Genomic DNA, 19,586 nt, shown 5'->3' with positions numbered 1-19,586 from the left:
CTAGACATGCATCATAGAGAAAGCACCTGTATATATAGTGTCTTTCTTTTATTACTTTTTCTGAGCAAAATGATGGAAGCCATCTCCCATTTCATCTATAAATGAAACAAGATAGGGAAGTATGTCTATTATATGAGCCAAAGTAATAATTTAATCTATACTGAGTAAAAAATATGTTAAAAGGATCTAACTATAAAGAAAGCTAAAAAAGAATAGAGAGTAGTTGAAGAGCTTTATAGCTTAGATCTAAATTAAGATGACATAATCAAATATGATAATTTTGACCCTTCAATAATCAGTACTAATATTTTTCAAATCATATGACAATAATGTAATGGTGAGTATTTTTTTTCTCAAATCTATTGAACAACAATACTCAATGCATCTATGGACAACCTTACTTACACCATATGCCAAACAATCATTGGAACTAGCATCTATCAATCTCATCAATTGTTTAAATCTAACAATATCGCAATTGCATCTTAGCCACACTACCGAAGAAGATTATTAAATCAATTTTTAAGCAAAATAACAATCATTTTACTATTTTAGGTATCAATATAATCACAATAACTATGATGGTAAATTTTTTTTATAAAATATATTTAGAATTGAGGTAATCCATATCGAGAATGAAGTCCCATGAGGCCGAGGAGCTTCCCTTCCCAGCTAGATAAAAAAATTTCCCTCTTACATACAATTTTCTTTGGTAATAATGGATATTTTTTGAAGCATATGTGATATTGTGCACATCCGTGGTGTCTCTCTTTTAGGTTCACTCATAGCTAATATGATAGACTAGACCTCAAGCAAATTATGGATTATTTTAAAATGGACCGGTTCATCATATAGTTTGGTCTAATACAAAAGAGCAGTGCTTTGTGTGCGCCAACACGTACTTGGCATGATGCCAAAATGCGTTTTATATGCCATAAGTGGGAGTTGGTGACCAATTTGGAGCTTTAATACCCATTTTATCCCCTAATGGCCTTACAAAAACCTTGTCCGTTCTAGACACAAATAGCAATTTTCGATATGAAAAGTTAAACGAATGGAAAATTATTTTCCTCTTCAGACCTTCTATATTATCCAAATCATGCATTATGATAAATTAAACCATATCATCATTGTAAATAAACAAAATTTTTGATACAAACTTAGATCAATTTGTCCAAAAAAAAAAAAAAAAAAATCTTCTTATCTATTCTAGATGGATCCAAATTTTCGAAAAGGTTTGAATTACAGGTTATAAAACATCAATTATATAAAATTTCTGAATCTTGTCTATTTTTAATGCATAATGATAATGCTGTCTCTAAAGTCCAACCGACAAGTGTAACAATTTGTCAAATGTCTACGCCAATCGTCATCGACCTCTCTTCAACCGAATACTTTCTTTATCCACCTAACGCCACCGGCGAGGTCCTTTCCCCAACCCTCACCCCCAAAAAAAAAATTTTTTTTTTTAATTTTTTTCTGTTTCTTCGTTTCCTTTTACGAACTGAAATATCCTCTTGGGGACCGCCGCACCCGTGTACAAATTCCAACCACATGGATCCGAAAAGTCGAGCTAAAGTGAACAGTTTTCCCCACGCAACAGTTACCGTTACCCTTCGCGCTCGCCGTCGGGAAGAAGATGGGAACTGTGCTGGACTCCCATTTCTTGGCCCTCACAGCCCTCGTCACTGTACTCTCTCTCTCTCTCTTTGTGTGTGTCTGTGGTATCTTCTTCTATTCCCTATGTTCTTATATTCTTCCTCATGTTTTCATAATTGATAGGTTGGATATCAGCTACTATTCTTCATCATCACCGCGCTTCTTAGGTTTGACAAGGTCACCGACTTTGCTGGTAATATATTCTCCCCCTTCTCCTTTTCTCTACCCATTAGATAATTTTTTGACAGCCGTTTGTCCTTATGTGTTGTATAATTCCTTAGTTTCTTGTGGCATATGTTGTTTTCCTTTTTATTGAATGTAATATTTTGGTTTTATAGCTGTAAGAAGTCTGCTCGTGAAAACCCTCTTCTAATTATGTGGGAACAGGTCAGGTATTGATCAGTTGTTGGTCTAATGATCTTCCAATATCTATACCTTTTGCTGGTTGGGGGATACAGATATAAATACACGTACTAATTGAATGTTAAAACACATATTCATGTGCTCGAAATGGATACCGGAGATAAATCGGGTTTCACTATTATCTTTTTTTTGTTTGAAATAATTGCAGATGTAAGCTAGATACTTATAAATGTTTCAGAGAATGTTGTAGACAGCCAATATTTGCGATATCTATGTTTTCTCTAAATGAGCATGCATAAATTGATTTGTGGAGTTATTTTTGAAGCATTCACGTGAACCATGTGGGCATAGTCCAGCACCAATTTCTGTTCTTTTTACTTTAACAAATAGGCATGTGTTCTACCGTTCGTTTGTGCTACTAATACAAGCAAAACACTTGTTGAGTTTAAAGGCTTGTTGTTAGTGCTTTGAGAAGGCAACCTGACAAGTTAATGTCGGTTTATGAAAAGAAGATTGAAGGGATATTGATGATTTGATGTACTAATTTTTCGTATCTACTTCGAGTTTATGAGATCCATATGGAGTTAAGATGGGAGTAGTGTCCTGTGGACTAGTGGGGCTGGAGGAATGATATAATAGAGATAATCCTAGAAACCAAACTAGGAGGAGCCACGGCGATATTCTGTGACTGTACTTGTTCTTATTAAAGAGAATGTGATGGAAAAGGTATGACACTATAGAAAATGAAGTTATTGTTCCCTTTATCCTATGGATTGATATTAGTTCAAACAACTAGCAAATTTTATTTATTTGAAGAAATGTGTCTCAATAGTTGGATTTTATGTTTTTTTTGGCTAACTGCATTTAAGCATGATGCTTTATTTCATGCTTTCATGTTATTATACTTTATGCAGGAAGCACAAATTTTATTATACTTGGAATACTAACTCTTGCTTTAAAAGGAGCATGGCATTTCCGACAGGTACGACTTCTCATTGTTATTATGCATCCTAAAAAAGTTGTAGTGTCACAACAAAGAAACAACAATGAATGACTTGGTCAGCAATGGATTTGTATTTTAATGAATGCATGTATCTACCCAACTTGCTTAAATAGACAAGCTCCATTTGCTCTATGGTGACATTTTTGGGCTCTGGTCATCTGTATCATAAGTCCTCCAATGTGCTGTGAAGAATTTTTCTTGAGTTTTCTTTTCATGGATTGCTTGTTTGGATTGTCTGGCAATTTACAACTTTTCTCACGTTACCTAAGAGGCTTTAGTTATACTTGTTGTCTTTTAATTAACCAATGGTGGGAATGAGAAAATATGGTCAGGCATTTGTCCTTAACTAGATGTCAACAAGTTTAAAATCCTGTGGTCCAGCTACTATATCAATACTTACTTTGTGGCATATCTTTTAAATTTTAACCTAAATGATTCATACTTATACACTAAAAAAAAAAAACATTTCATAGATAGCTAGTCAATGCAAGAGCTTTTACTTGTTAAGTAAATTTAGATTTCTGTCATGTACATATTATATAATATATACTAGTAATGTCATGTACATATATTTTTACCTCGGCAAGTATTTGGTTTGCCATCAATGAATTGTAGTAGATGCATGACAATTGCATTCAATCCAGAGGTAGAAAAATCAATATCTAAGACAATATGTATCGGCAGAGAAGGCGTCAAATATCATGAACCTAATGCCATTGTCATTATAAGATTTTCTTGCAAAAACGGGATCAAAATTTTTACAAATAAATCTAGAAGATGATGCAGCAAGTTCAGTTCCAAAAGCATCCTAGTTAGTTGGTATGTATTCTTGAAGACAATAAGGAAGGGTGTAAAGAAACTTGAACTGTACCTGTCAAAAAAGAAAAAAAAAAAATTGTAGGCTCAGTAAACTTGACTACTGAAAATGTTAATCATGAAGACCTGAAACCTAAAGGACAAACTTTGTTCGACGCACAAATCTTCCTTGTGCATCTCAACAAACACTAAAACCAATTAGTAATGTAGACCTTGGTTTTATACATGGAATCATTTGTTATTTTAACTTTTCGACCATACGTGTACTAATAAAATCTTTAATATAATTTATCCTAGAGAATGTAGTTATCAATATTCGCCATCTCAATATGGGACCCCATATACCATCTTATTACAATATTGGTATGTGGTTTGGTACGATACAAGATAGCTTTACCGAGTGTCGGTACGGTATGAGATATCATGCCGATACGATATCGGTATGGTATGGTATGCCCCATACCGAACGGTATGGGGTAGTACAGCAATCATTGGTGGTTATACTTTTCTAAATTTGCCAGTATCCTAAGTCTTGAAGGGTCTGTTTACGTCACCAAATTAATTTGCATTAACCTGCCTTACTTCAGCCATATGTATTAACCACACAAGACATATGACTGATATAATCTAGATATAATTTAATGACAAAATTCCCTTTTGGGATGTATAAATTTATCTATCTAAACATGTGGCTCTGTTTTGCAGATTGTGTTGACACTACTTGTGGTACTTTGGGGTCTTCGCTTGGGATTATTTTTATTGATGAGGTATGCTTACCAAAGATCATAAATACTAGTACATTCTGTTCTATGCAGAGTGCATATCTTTAAGTTGATCTCTTTGCTTGAATTAGTTTCATACTTGATATTGAATCCAAAAAAAAAAAAAAAATCGTGATGTTGTTTCATGTCACAGTTGATTCTAATGATGCTTGTAAGAAGTGAACTGAAATCAAAAGTGGAAAAACTCACTGTTCTGTGACTCTGTAGGATGAAGCTTGGTAAATAAGTAAGATGTCTTAAAAATTGTCATTGATGATTAAATTTTAAATGAAAATTTATTTTTATAGATGCAGTTATGTTTAAGGTTGGATTAAAGAAAGTATTGGACAGTCAGCTTCTACTTACGGAACTAAAAGAAATGGCTGTAATAAACAATGTTGTGTGATAAAAGAGTGGAAAAAAGTCATTGAGAGAGAGAGAACAAGAAAGAAAGGAATATGTTGCGTCATCTGATCTGCCCAGACTTTACCTTTATTTGTAGATGTGGTTTATAAGTAAAGCTACAATAATTCTTCTTTTGTCTAAAATGTGGACCAATCTGATAATGAGTCTATCAATTTAGTATCAAAGTATCAAATTCATCTGAACTCTTAGAAATCAAGCAAGCCATTGGTTGATTTGTAGATATTGATGGTGCCTGACTTGCTACATGACATGGAACCAGGATGACTGTAACCTTGAGGAAAATTTGGCTGTGACATTACTTTCCAAATGAATAGACATTTATCATACCTGTTTGATGACCTTTACTGGATATAATTGATCATTGTTATTGTCTTTATTTGTCATACGAAAGCTTTAGTTGTTATTATGAATTTTAAACTAATTTGCAAATTTTGGCGGTAAGTCTATCATCAGGAATCTAATCAATTTCGTAAAACTTCATGCCAAACAACACATAGGGTAAATGAGCTATGCGAAAGTTTAAATAATTGTGAGATCTCTGAAATTAGTATCATACTACCAATATACGAATTAAAAGACAACAAATCATTAAGGCTGGAGCATTCTTTTAAGAAGAGGATAAGTGATTGCCTTGTACTGATTTGATAGATGATATGTTTTATCTTAAAGAGCATTCTTTTATGACCCAATCCAACCATATAGAAGGGTGAGCTCCTTTCTGTCAACAAGCAGGGTGTAACTAACATAGTAATGAATTTATTAATTCAAATCGCATAAAATTACCCATGAAAATGCTAAAGAATAGCAATAAAGATCCTTCGGACTTTATCATATCAGATGGATTACTTGTTATACAACTAACTTCTTCACTCTAATGCAGTTTTTCTGGGTATGTTTACTTCCCTTTCTGCAAATTGTCGGCTATGCTTCTTATATTTTCTGGTCAAAAATAGGATTCTGCAGTGGGGGGAGGACCACCGTTTTGATGAAATGCGTGATAATTTGGGGAAATTGGCAGTTTTTTGGATATTCCAGGTTTTCAGTCACATTTATTTTCACATAAATCATTCAGATCTTGCAATTTCTGAAAAGCAAGTAAGATGTCAATATTGATCCTTGCTAATGACAGGCTGTATGGGTGTGGACTGTTAGCTTGCCTCTCACAATTGTGAATGCTAGTGACAGAAATCCATCTGTCAAACCTCAAGATATAATTGGTTGGATAATGTGGTTTGTGGGCCTATCTGTTGAAGCAACTGCAGATCAGCAGAAATTGAGTTTCAAGAATTCTCCTTCTAATAGGGGGAAATGGTGCAATGTAGGACTTTGGAAATATTCCCGTCATCCAAATTACTTTGGTGAGGTCAGTATGTTTTATCATCAATCTTCTTTTTCTGGTTTTCTTATTCTGTTTGTCATTTTGTCTATGTTCTGTATTAACGCATGCTGCCAAAGCCACCAAAAAAGGAGGAAATGTATTATGTTTGGTTCAACATTTTATGATCAAGATTTTCATACACCGTTCTCCAAAGCTGATCAAAATTTAGGAAGGCCATTACAAACTCCTAAATACTATGTTCCCCATGTTGATCCATACCATCGACATTGTCATATTATACTTTTACTGTTTCTTCTCAACTAGTTGGCAATTATTGACATGTTTGTTTTAATTTAAATTTGTATGTTTCTGGAATTGTTTGATGCTGCACTTCTTTTTCCATAAGTTGGTAGTAGTAGCTTGTCTACTAGTAAAATTGCTGCGATAGTTGAAGCTCTGTAGTCACATTTACTACATCTCCATTCTCCCTTTTATATATTTATCCACTTGTTCCAAAGTTCTTGGTCATAATGGATTTTATCCATGTGCTTACATGGCTTTTATTGAGAAGTGTATGTATTCGTGCATTTGTATCAAAATTCTGTAGGTACTTTAGAGCATTCCCATTCATCAGCTGATCATAAATAACTGGTACTTGTTGCATTTACAGCTTCTCTTATGGTGGGGAATATTTGTAGCTTCTACTCCCGTTTTAAAAGGTGCAGAATGGCTAGTAGTTATTGGACCCGTATTCCTGACTCTGTTGCTTCTTTTTGTTAGTGGCATCCCCCTACTTGAGGTTTGGCACTTGGTTTCTGAGTGGCTTAACTTGCACAGTGATTTTCCCTGCCATTAGAGATAATAATTCTCATCATGCTTCATTTCTGACAATAGGAATCAGCAGATAAGCGTTTCAGCTCTGTCGCAGAGTACCGTTTCTACAAAAACACAACAAGGTCAGCCTCCTTTTCTGTAGTTTCTTGTATTGAATTCTTCAAAATCACAATTGCGACAGGGAAAGCAGAGCAGCTTGTTCTAACAGTTTATTACCATTCCAGCCCTCTCGTTCCATTGCCGCCTTTGGTATATGGAAAACTGCCTGCATGGTTCAAGGTAGCTTTCCTTTTTGAGTTCCCTCTCTACAGCCGAGGTTTTGCCCATGATGGTTGGTCAAGCTGATGGTGCTCAAGTTTTCTTCAGAAATCAACTGCTGTGATGAATACGCACTTCTCTTCTCATCCTATCTGCACTGTACAAAGTTTACTAGGAACAGGGTATCATTTCCGTCTTTCAGGTTCTGCTCTTACAATTGACTCCAATTGACACGTAGCGGCCGCCACATAAACTGAGGCATTGTAAAATTCATGTCAAAATGCTGAACCTTGTTATTTACACCGAATATTGCTTTACGAAATGGATATGGATATGCGGACCATCTTGTGTTTTGATTCCTACAATTTAAGCATTATGTTGCCACATGACTTATGATTGTATCCAGTCCACAGAAGAAGGTTTGTACTCTAACTGGAAGTGGACACAGAAACCCTTATGACATGCATTGGTGTATGTGAAATGGAGCATGTCTTTTTTTTTTTTTTTTTTTTCAGGGCATCAGATGTACACAAACAAAATGCAGTCTTTGCAGAACATGGAAATGGCTTACTAATATCATTACAAGGAATGGTCCGAGGGGCTCCGCCAACGTATGTTTTAGCTCAAGCTGGGAATGGCTTTGTGATTATTACATGAGGAATGAAAAAATTACTGTACCTCAGAACACTAGGTCATAGGAGGCTGCCACCATAAACCCAGCACTGGTGCTCAGGATGGTGCAGATTTATCTCCCGTCCCCTATGATGTTACCCACCTGGCTTATCCAGAATCCCATTTTTATGCCTTTCCAGTGATAAATGAATGGAAACAAATAGAGCATTCGGCGTGCAAAAGCTTCCATCTATAGCATGTCCCACTGCTTGCTAAAAAAAGTTCGTACTTGTAAGTAGTCTGCCCAAAAGTAATAAGCAAATCGTGGACTGATACCATTCAATATCGAATAAGTACCGTTCGGTAAGTAATAAACAAATTGGGGGTTGACAAAATTCAAGCCACTTTGTGATACAATTTTATAAAAACGGCATACCGTGGGGGGGAAAAATGAATGAAACAATGAGCACAACAAAGGTTTATTTGATTAAATTCTAGACGTCAAAACTTTCCTGTTGCACTTTGAGTATTGCTCATCTAACTCAGATAAATGAGTTAAAGCAAAATTCATCATCAATCCTTTTATAATCCAAGTAAAATCTGAATATTAAATTGCACAAGGCAAGGCAGTTCATTAGGAAACTAAGAATAGCAAATTATGCACTTGAATCTGCAGCTCCTGACAACCTACATAAAACCTAGGTGGCCCAGGTCAACATGCGCACTTCACACAGCGAATCTCTCCCAATCATAAATCTAACGTCCAGTTTTACCATTTAGCATCCTAGGGTCATAAGTTGTCTACAACTAACCTCATTTCTGATGCAAACCAAAACGAGATTTGGCTGTCGGTTCTCACATCCAATGATTTATGGGTAAGAACACAATAAAAGCAACCTGAATGTGCCAGCACTGGTTCCATAACCACCTACAGAAATATTATGGAAACGCCACCTAAGGTCAAGGCATAAGCAAGATTTTACCATAACATTCACTACTCCACTCATGAATCCCAAGCTTGGAAGTAAGCTGCATGGATATTAGTGGACATAGTAGTTTAGGTAAATATGACAATATAAATACGAGTGTTCCGACTCAGAAAAGCGACTGCTAAGGAGAAAACATGACAAAATGCATGGGTTAGGTAGCTTGAAATATGTGTATACCTTTAGCACAGTCTTCTAATTCAAAACATGTTGTGCCGAGGGCATCTCAACATACATGCCAAGCAAACGAGTATATTACACATCTGTTTCTCTTATTCTTAAATTTGTTTGCATAAGAACATTTAATCATCATAGAAGAGTCATCAGCAGTCCTCCATGTCGATGAAATGGATCATCATGGAACTTGGAATGAAGACAAGCAGAATCATCTTTTTCTGGAAATGGTTCCATCAGGTACCACAACAGATACGGAGAGTAACATGTACAGGATTTTTGTCGCCACAGTGCTTGAATCAAGAAACATAAAGGGGTTCTGGTTCTACTTTTCTTCTTATCCTGATATGAGAAGTACAACAAAAAGTAAAGAGTTAACGACGTGTGAAAAGGACAAATTGTTTTGTTGCATTCACAACCAAAATTTTAATTGCTAAAAATGTAGTACTCATTGGAACCCGTGTAACCTTCTATGACATGTCCTCTGTGCAATACCATTAGCATCCACTATAACAAGATATTAGTAACATCAGACACTGAACTAACCTTTCTACGGTGTGGATAAAATAATGAGACAAACTTGAAACGAAAAGCATCTGTACTTCTACTTCAAGTAATGTAACTGAAACAATTCAAAATTTGACAGCAGGAAAGAGAATAACATGAGAGAACAAAAACCATTAGTACTTGCACAGTTTTTTTGACCCTAGAAATAAGAGCAAGATCAAAAACAAATTATTATTAGGCAGTTGGTTCTCTCTTCCTGCTTCTCAGTTTCAAAATCTAGGCTCCCCAAATTGTTAAGACTTTGAAGACTCTTTAGAAAACGTCATCAAGTGAAACCAAAATATGCCTAACCCTTCCTCGGCACTTCATACGGTTGTCACGATTGTTCATTATGGGAATTTTTTATAAAAGAAATGCATAAGTGGGATGATAAACCCTTGCTAAACATGCAAATGAGGGTCAGCTTTTGGCTATGGGATTGTACTTCTTCACATTCAACTTTTTCATCAGAGATGTTTTATAAAAGTTGCAGAGCTCGGCATTTTACTGGCAGGTTACATACATAAAACCAAAAATAATTTTATACCACACTATCACAAACACAATGTGTTTTCTTGAACATTGGACACTTTGAATATAATGATGATTGTTTGAAAATTTATATAGGAATTGTTTTTATATTTTTGAATTTTTCATTTTGTCATCCAGTTTCTCCTTTAGCAATTTTCTTTTATTTTTATTATCCATAAACTTCTTGAAAAAATAAATCACATTTTTCTAAACCAAATGCAACAATGGAATTTGTTATCATAACCTTTTATTTATATCAAACCATGTGACGCTCATCAAGGTGTTGATAACTTGCTTCCATGCCTTTTATATTGACCACAGTATAGTTTGGGGAATATGGTGGGGGAATGGTAAAAACCTGAGAAATATTACAACCGGAGAGGCAATATTGAGCTTTTGTTCAAATAACAAAAAGTTGCAAAAGCAAGAGCAACACCAGAGAGGCATACTAAAATAAACTAAATGATGATAAGAAAACGATAGACCAAAGGATTACAAGAGAACAGCAAAACAACAACCACAACCAAGATTTTCAAATTTTCCAGTGTATTATCAGCCATAACCTTGTGTCTGCACCATTTTGCATCTTACAAGAGAAGCATATTATTTTTGCAATATTTTAAAAGAAAGCAAGGATTGAAGTGCCCACACACACCATCCTCCTTTTACAATAGGTACCATGTCAGCAAGTTATCTGCACAACAAAAGGGTGCTTACATGCAAAGGTTAAAGTTCCCATTAATACCACACCATTTTAGTATTATATCTGCAAGTTATCAGCATGATATAAAAGGTGCATTACTTTGCACCATCCACCATATTGAAGTGATTCACCCCAATACATCATGATGGTGCATAACTTTGCACCACCCACCATAGCTCAGACCCTCGTTAACTGCTCTAAATAGGTATATTTCTGTTACAAACGGTTTGGGGCATTTGTTCATTACATTTATTCTTTTGCTTTTGATATTTGAAGGTGCAATGTAGAAATTAGATCTGATCAGAAATTGCTATTCTGCATCAGACCAAAGGTTAGAAATCAAGCTAAGCCACAATATGTGACATGTTCACAATATTACCAGAATATACTTTTCTGGCCATATGCTGCTAACTTGTGAGCATGATTGTTCCTTACAGCTATTAGGTGTCAGTAATGTGAAAATGCATATATTTATTTTTCTAGGTTGTACAAAAAGTTGCTTGGAACTAGGTAACCCATATGTTATACAATAATCTGCAAAAAGATTGGAGTCATTAAAAATCAGGTTTATTTGATAGAATGTCTAGACATTAGCCAAAAACATTTACATTCGAACCAAGTTTGTCTTAAGAAATGAGTAGCGTAGTAACATAGTGCATCTAAGCGTGCCAGTCATGAATACATTATATGAACTAGAATATTTCATGCCAGTGCATGCAAGTGTCCGCATGGTACATGATGATATGTACTAAGACAACCCTTGAATAGCTTGGCCATGCCACACAATGCTTTATTAATGCCAAGCACGCATAATGTCAAATAGAACCACCATCATGTTTTACTTGAAGGAGTTTTAAATATGGCTGATCTTACTAATGCAAGCTCAATTAGACAAAAACTGGAAGCGAGCATTCCACTGTCCTTCTAGTTTTACTGCAATTTAATTAATTACAAGCAACAAATTTTATATAAACAGGAGAGAACACAAAAGGAACCAAATATTTGATAAATTCTAACATTCACCACAACAAGATCTAGGGACTTTGATAGAAGATATACTAACCAGTTATCCTTGGCCCATATAAATTCATCAGTATCTACCACATGCAAGCTTAAGGCATGTCTTGACCTGGGGGACTTATTCTCAAAGCTGTCACAAGATGTTAGAAACTAGGATAAGAGCATGCCCAAGTAACTTCCCTTTTGATTACAATAATGAAGAAAATAACTCTATATAACTAACCTTTGATGTATAAGGTCACCATGTATAACCACCAAAGTGCCTGATTTAACTTCTATCGGAACAAATTCCTTCCGATCAAAGGATGGAAAAGGACGATCAAAGTGTACCCCATTTTCATCTCTAATGAACCTCCTCACTAAGCCATCTATAACAAATGTAGAGAACAAAATATGGAATTAAATTACATAGCAAATAGTATAATGCTAGTAAGAATAAATCAAGAATGAAAGAAGCCATGAAAATGGGGATGCATACTCTTATGGGAGCCAGGGATGGCCCAGAGGCAACCATTGGTGATGTTTGCATCTTCTAGTGCTAGCCACAGCCCTGTGCATGATCGAGGTTCAGTGTAGAGAAATGAGTTATCCTGGTGAGGTACCACTTCTCCACCAATGCCTGGTTGCTGCATTACAAAGTAGTTTATGTAATATGACAATTGTTGAGTTTGTAGCCTAACATGCAATCAAAAAAGTGCTAACACTTGTGCGTGTGCAAAACAAGGCATGGGTGTTTGACTGTTCGCGCATGTCATGGACGAGCAAGAATTCTACATGCAAGAATTCTAACGAAAAAATAAAGCCTGAACAATTTCCAGCTTCACTGTAAACGATCTGTTTAGATCACAACATTGATTTTCTGCAAACTTCCAATAACTCTCCAAATAAGAATGGCATTCTCAGGTTAAGAATGCTAAAAAATGGGTGCTTATGATGCATCTGTATCTACTCTAGGTGGAGAACAAATAAGATATCCTGTCATTACTTTGACATGTTCCATTTTTCTTGTTGAACTTAAGTCAAAAAGATAGATATGTAATTATTTTGTCTCAAAAAGCAGGGAGAATTGGAGGTAAGCGAAAGAACATGGAAGACTAAAAGCATGAATACAAGGATGCCATCCTTTCAGTCAACTCCTATGAGAAAAGTACAATTGTCAGGTTGAAGAAAACTTGGTAATTGTTTGATTCTTTAGCATAGTGGAAACTAATTAAAATGATATCATTAAGAATTTTATTAGATTCATGCATCAGAAAATGATCCTAGTTCTCCACCCATGGTACCAGTCAAACACATTGATGATTAGTCCATATTTAGCGCGCTCTCTCTCTCTCTCTCTCTCTCTCTCTCTCTCTCTCTCTCTCTATATATATATATATATATATATATATATATATATATATATATATATATATATATATATATATATTCATGTAAATTATGTTTCCTATCTCTTTGAAGGACTTATCTGATCTCATTATTAATTACTGATCAATAATCATAGTGGAATCAATGGTGCAAAGTCCAAAGAAAATAGGATTCTAACTTAAGGCTATTGATGAACTAATCCAATGAATCTATTGATGAACTAATCCAATGAATCCATTGGTCAGAAGTTCCTATATTATAAAAAAATTCTAATAGAATTGGAAAGCATTAATCACAAATACAATAAACACTTTCTATTTGGAAATAGCGAAGGAATGCTCTTAATGGAACATGTAGGAATAGTAAGGCCTATAGTTTGTTACCTTTCTTTCATAAGCAAAAGACATCTAAGTATACCATCAAGATAGATAAGTATCTATCAGATACCTCTATTTTACTTTATCTAAGGTTTATTTCTTTCCTTCTATAAAAGAAGGGAATGGGAAGACACCATCAATATCAAGAATGTTGGTGCTCATGCATCATTTGGCTCAATTATCATTTGCTTTTAGTTACTGTGCTACCAGCCTCATTCCCATGGTTGTGTTTCCCTTGGTGTCCCCTTTGCTCATTCTATGACTTTGGACATATGTCATCACTTATATAGAAACCAGTCACATCAGTTGCTACAGTTTTTTCTTGCTACTCTATTTTTCCCATTAAAGGTTTCCATATTTAAGGCATGATAATCTATTTCAGGGGTGATACACCCTAAGCTGGAGAAGTTTGTAGATAGATGATACAATAACCTACTTTTAGTAACAATATTACATCATATACCATTTTATGTTTGCTGATTGTACTTGATGTATTGTTCCAATTTTATCCAGTAGCATCCTACATACAGTCTTGGGTCAAAGCCCACACCCTTAAATGAATATTCATGCACATATTCAAATTCATTGCTCCTCAAGTTCACATAAAAAACAGATAACTAAATGCCAGTCACAATTTTCATGCACTAATAAAAGGAAAGAGATCCCTTTATTTATAATGTTTGTTTTGACAATCAGCTTCCCCCATTAACCTTTCATAGATTATAATTTGGATAAATTAAGATCTGTCTCAGAAAAGATGGAGGTGCAGATTCAAGACACGCTAACATGTAGGAGATCTAGCTCTAAATGTCCTATAATAAAAGAAAACAAATGCACAACAGAATATATCCAGAATGGTATTCAAAATATATAAATCTTTACAGCTCAAATATGATGAGTAGCAGACATGGAAAAGACCAGGATCATTTGCATCAAGTTAAGATCAGATCCAGACTCATAAACCACAATATTCAACAGGTTACCTTAAATATGTACATCGACTGAATAACCACTGGTCTCTTGTAACCCAATGAGAAAAGCATACTAGAAATTTTCTCTGACGAAGAATTTTTTTTGAAAACAGGATCAAGTTCATGCAGAGCTGCAGTAGAAGACAAACAGTGTGAGATAAATGCAGTAAAATGACTTGAAAATATTAGTATATATATAATATAATGCTTTTATTAAGACACCAACTTATACTTTCCTACCCGTTAAAGTTCATCAATTATTAACAAAAATAATACAAACCATGGCCGACTTTATTAATAGACAATTCTTTTGGCTGTTTCAAGCATCCATCATCTCCAAATGCCTTTTCTGCAATTCATGAAGTTGTAGATCAACAGAAAAGTAATGTTGATTGAGAATGAACGAGTGAAGCTACGATATATAGAAATGAGTACTTGAAAAAGCACTCACGAAGAACACCGGCGAAACATTGGATTCAGTAAATCAAAGATCTCAACAAATTTCTTATTGGATTAAGAATATCAAATTACATCAGAGAGAAAAAGAAACACAATTAGGTTTGTCAGAGCAGCTTCACAAATCAGTTGCTCTAGGTCACCTCTATTACCATGGAAGTAGCCATTTAAACAACCATGCTAAGCTGGTTGTCCTATTGGATTAAGAAGCAAACTGAAAGTGACTAGAATGTCGGCACCTAGGAGTACTTACATAAAGGCAGTCTAAAACAAAGATAACACACACACACACACACACAGAGACTGCAATAGAAGAGGTAAACAGTCCTTCTACTTTAGAGTACACTACAGTTCTAAGTATTGTTTCTGCTTCAACTCATGCTTAAAATCATAATGTCCATGACTCAACCTAATAAATGTAGAACATACATTGCTAGGACTTCTCCCCCTTTCCAACCCATGTTACATGAGTTCAGGCAAGGATGTCAAGTGCAAGGGTCTCCACAAGTTGGATTGATCTGGTCCCCAATATAGCGACATGGGAACTCAGCCAAAAAGGACACAGGCCATGATGCGGGTTCATGGATGTATAGCCTAGTGCGGCAACACACGTAATCATACGTAGGGTTTAGCTTTGGTAGGTTAACTCAAGTAAACTTGTATTCCATGCATGCTTAAATGTGCTTATCACAGCCTAGGTGGTTGGGCTGGAAAAAAATCAGGCGTCAAACAGATTTGACCAATCAGATAACAACCATCCATAACTCATGCAATTGACATGCAAAAGCCTCATAAAAGGAAATCACCATGCCAAGCCACCACATCACCTCCCTGGTTTCTAGTCCAATATCTAGTCGTCGATGTCCAATCAAGGATTGTTGAATCGGAATCAGATCCCATGCTAGTCGGCAGCGGTACGAGTCGGTATGCCCTCGTATCAGGTCCAAACTAAAACGGAAATTAGAGATGAACTAGGGAAAAAAAGAGAGCGAGGGGGGGGGAGGGAGAAAGAGGGGGGCCGGCGGAAATGCCAACAGTGGCCACCGGAGGGTTGTGGAGGCCTCTCGAGCTCCGCGGTCCTCCATGAGAGGAAATGAGAGCAGAGAGATAGAGAGAAAGGGGAAGGAAGAGAAGGGGAGTGAAGGAAAGGCAGCAAGGAGGCCATCGGAGAGCCACCAAGTGGGCACCATGGCCGTCGTGACTGCGGGGTGCATTTGGACAGTCCAGTGGCCACTCGACGGCCTCTCCGCCACCCTCCCCTCATTCCTCTTCTCTCCCTTCCTCTCTCTTTCTCTAGCTCTCTCTTCTCGCATCTCACAGAGGACCACAAAGCCCCGGAGGCCTCGACAGACCACACTGGCCTTTTTCTCTCCTTTCCTCCCCTCATCTCTCTCTCTCTTCCTCTCTTTCCTTCTCCCTCGCTCCATTTTCACCAACGTTCCGAATCAAACATTGCATCGCACTACTTAGCCACCGGTATAGTTCGGCACGCCCCGAACCATCCAGTTCAGGATGGTTCGGCAAACCACGTGTCCAATATAGTTGCATTACAAGGGTTCATGGAAGCAATACAGCTAAATGATGGTTATGTCTTTCTGCACATTGTCTCAAAGTCTCAATAAGCATGAAGCTATTTTAGCGGTCAGGGACCTCACGATCACACTAGCAATTGTGGACAAGCCCTTCTTGTTGAACTAATTAAAGTAAGTTGTCATTATTAGTTTGCACTTAGATATTCTCTATATTTGGGGATTGCTTGGACATGTAAGTTTGCTAAGTCTATAGTCAGCTACTTCAAGTAAGAAGTTCTGATGATAATGATGTTTTTAGTTAGTATGCCATATTTCCCATGATTCTTAATACTGAATGCAATGACAATTATATTGTCAGTATGCACATTTCTGGTGATTCTGAAGTGGCTTACATGGCTATAAAAGAAAGGATGTGCAAAATAATCTATAGATTTTCTAATGTGGAGAAGATCAGCAGATTGGTTTGGAACTGCACGCTTGATTTTCTTAGAATGGAAGCCTCACTTGCATGCCCACCTTGCTAATCAAACAGATTGCCTTCTCTGAAAAAGCAAATGATGTTACCAGTTTGTTGGAGATTATACAAAATTGTGTTTGTTGCCCAGGAATGTGGATGCAGTAAGTGGTTTTGATTATTTCACATTTCTGATGACTACTCATAGTTTAGATGTGTTTTACCTCATGCACAAAATGTCCAACCCGTTCGAGAAGTTCAAGCAGTAAGGTGAAAAAGTCTCTTCTTTTCAGTTTATTTTCTTTTATTTCTTGGATAGACAAGACCAAAGAATAAGAACTTATGGAGCAAAGTCTAAAATGTTCAGTTAACTTCATGACCAAAGAATCACAGAATCCTCAAGCCCAAAAATCTAAAATACAAAATCATGGAGATCCGCAAGTTCTTTGAGAATAGAAAAAGGAAACTAGATGAAAAGATGACACTTTGTTTAACATGATAGGAATAGCCTTGATCCTACCCAAAACAAGATCTAAATTGAATCCTCGACTCATCCTCTTAACACTCAAACTAAACTTATAACCAAACAAATCAAGAAAACAACATTTTTGTCCTAATCTCTCATCATTATAATACAAACCCACAACAACTTGGGTCAAACAAGCAAGCACATCTAAGACATCAAAAAGATAGATCTTGTCATGGTGGCCCAACAATGTGTAATGTAAATAAAGTGCTTCATTCTCAAGTTGCAGCCCTTTAATATTATAGCTCCAACCAAATACAAGAACAGGAAGGGAAAAAAAAAAAAACATAATTAAACTATTTAGTGTTAAACTACTTCACAAAGCAAGCATACTAATGATTCGGCAATTTCAGTGGAATATATTGCTGCTTCTGAAGGAACCACGGTAGATATTTTGCTGAAGAGGTTCACGTAAAAAGTGTATTACGTTGCATTGCGACGGTATCAGTGCAGACACGGAAATTATACAGATATCAACAATATGGATATTACTGTCCAAGATAGTCTTTATCAAGAATTGCCGACAGGGTAAAATTATCAGGCATCATAGCGGAGACGAAGGTAACCATAAGCTAATAATGATAATAATAATAATTAAGAAAAAGAATATGGCAAATTTTTGGCATCACACAAACCCCAGAGAAAGACATGTTATATAGCGGGAAAAGAAAACATCAAGCGTGAAAGCAGAAAAGATAAACAAAAACAAACCCTCAAAGAAAAAGGAGATCTTCTCCGCACTCTCGAAGAAGTAATCGTCCGTCAACTTTTGCTGAAATAAGGGTCAAAGATGAAGAGAGTAACTTTTCGTATGCCTAGAATATGTGGTAAACATTAATATTATACCTGGTTGATGGTAGAGAAGATCGAAGTGTTGGAGCTGTCGAACCCTTGGAGCAGCTCGGCCATCCTATCCCTCATCTCTTTTACCTCTTCCGGGCTGGAGAAGGACTCGAGCACCAGATACCCTGCCATATCATTCTCGGCTTGAATGATGGAAGATCACCGCATAACTCTTGTTTGCTTTTATTCTTGAAAGAATAGAGGAACAATTAGTTAAAAAAAAAATACCATTGGAATTGAAGAAGTTGAGTTGATCGGAACTGAGATTCCCGACGATGCCCATCGCCCTTGCCGTCAAGAATATGCGCTATCGAGTATCGAGTGATTTTGGGGAGGGGAGATTTTTGGATCGTATCAAGGTATTTATCACGGCAACAAGGAATAAGGTCAAAGATATACCTCCGGGTTGGGTTCGAAAGGGGCCAGAAAAAGGGAGATCCTTGGATCGCACAAGGTATTTATCACGGCACCAACGAAAAAGGTCAAAGGTATTCCTGCAGGTTGGCTTCGAAGAGGGACGGCAAAGCAGCGGCCCAAAGTTTCGATCCGAACCTCAGCATGACACGGGATGGACCAGTGTGCCGGACCCGAAGCCATCTGGTTAACACACACGACCCGGCCCAAATCGAACCCAGGATAAACACCCATATGACTACACGAGGGCGTCCCGGTTTGAGCTGAAATTAGCTTGACAACCAGACGAGATGAAGTGCCCGTTCTTTTGCTGGTAAAAAATTTATCTATAAATTTATATTTTTTTAAATAAATATTTTTTTAAATAATATTTAGATAAAAAAATAATTTATTTATATTTTTTATATATTAAAAAATAATTTAGAAATCTATTATGCATATTCTTGTGTATTACTATTTGTCTAGATAAATTACTATGATCTATCTATATTTTTCATAATATCCTTTATTATATAAATATTATTATATACTATATTATATTATTCATATATTATAATAATATAATATAATATAATATATTATATTATATTAATATATAAGAATATATTATATTATTATACTATTATAATATATTA

General features: G+C 36.0%; 2 protein-coding genes across 5 annotated transcripts; one reads left to right on the top strand and one right to left on the bottom strand.

Annotated features, from left to right (window-relative positions):
- Positions 1–101: 101 nt before the first annotated feature.
- LOC105041301 (uncharacterized) lies at positions 102–7,781 on the top strand. The gene is made up of 9 exons (XM_010918208.4): positions 102–1,690; positions 1,783–1,852; positions 2,937–3,004; positions 4,547–4,608; positions 5,982–6,063; positions 6,158–6,391; positions 7,017–7,145; positions 7,241–7,302; positions 7,405–7,781. Exons 1-9 carry the CDS (start codon positions 1,640–1,642, stop codon positions 7,523–7,525), a joined length of 879 nt encoding a protein of 292 aa, XP_010916510.1. The 5' UTR covers positions 102–1,639; the 3' UTR covers positions 7,526–7,781.
- Positions 7,782–9,190: 1,409 nt separating this feature from the next.
- Positions 9,191–18,986, bottom strand: LOC105041302 (phytanoyl-CoA dioxygenase). 4 transcript variants are annotated; one of them, XR_003800313.2, is made up of 10 exons: positions 18,766–18,986; positions 18,541–18,662; positions 18,406–18,466; positions 15,007–15,075; positions 14,739–14,857; positions 12,489–12,636; positions 12,234–12,378; positions 12,054–12,140; positions 10,532–10,645; positions 9,191–9,552 (listed from the first exon to the last, which is right to left on the bottom strand). XR_003800313.2 is itself a non-coding variant. In XM_010918209.4 (9 exons), the coding sequence occupies exons 1-9, from the start codon at positions 18,818–18,820 to the stop codon at positions 9,510–9,512; spliced, it is 849 nt and encodes a 282-aa protein (XP_010916511.1). In that variant the 5' UTR covers positions 18,821–18,986; the 3' UTR covers positions 9,191–9,509. The 4 variants fall into 4 exon arrangements, 2 of the variants coding, with proteins under 2 accessions (XP_010916511.1, XP_073110291.1); XR_012139890.1 differs by having other exon boundaries at positions 18,541–18,680; positions 18,766–18,984; XM_010918209.4 differs by lacking the exon at positions 10,532–10,645.
- Positions 18,987–19,586: the final 600 nt, after the last annotated feature.

This window comes from Elaeis guineensis, chromosome 3 (assembly GCF_000442705.2).
Source record: "Elaeis guineensis isolate ETL-2024a chromosome 3, EG11, whole genome shotgun sequence".
Lineage (NCBI taxonomy): Eukaryota > Viridiplantae > Streptophyta > Magnoliopsida > Arecales > Arecaceae > Elaeis > Elaeis guineensis.
Note: the sequence above shows the minus strand (reverse complement) of the source record. Positions and strands in the feature narration are given on the sequence as shown.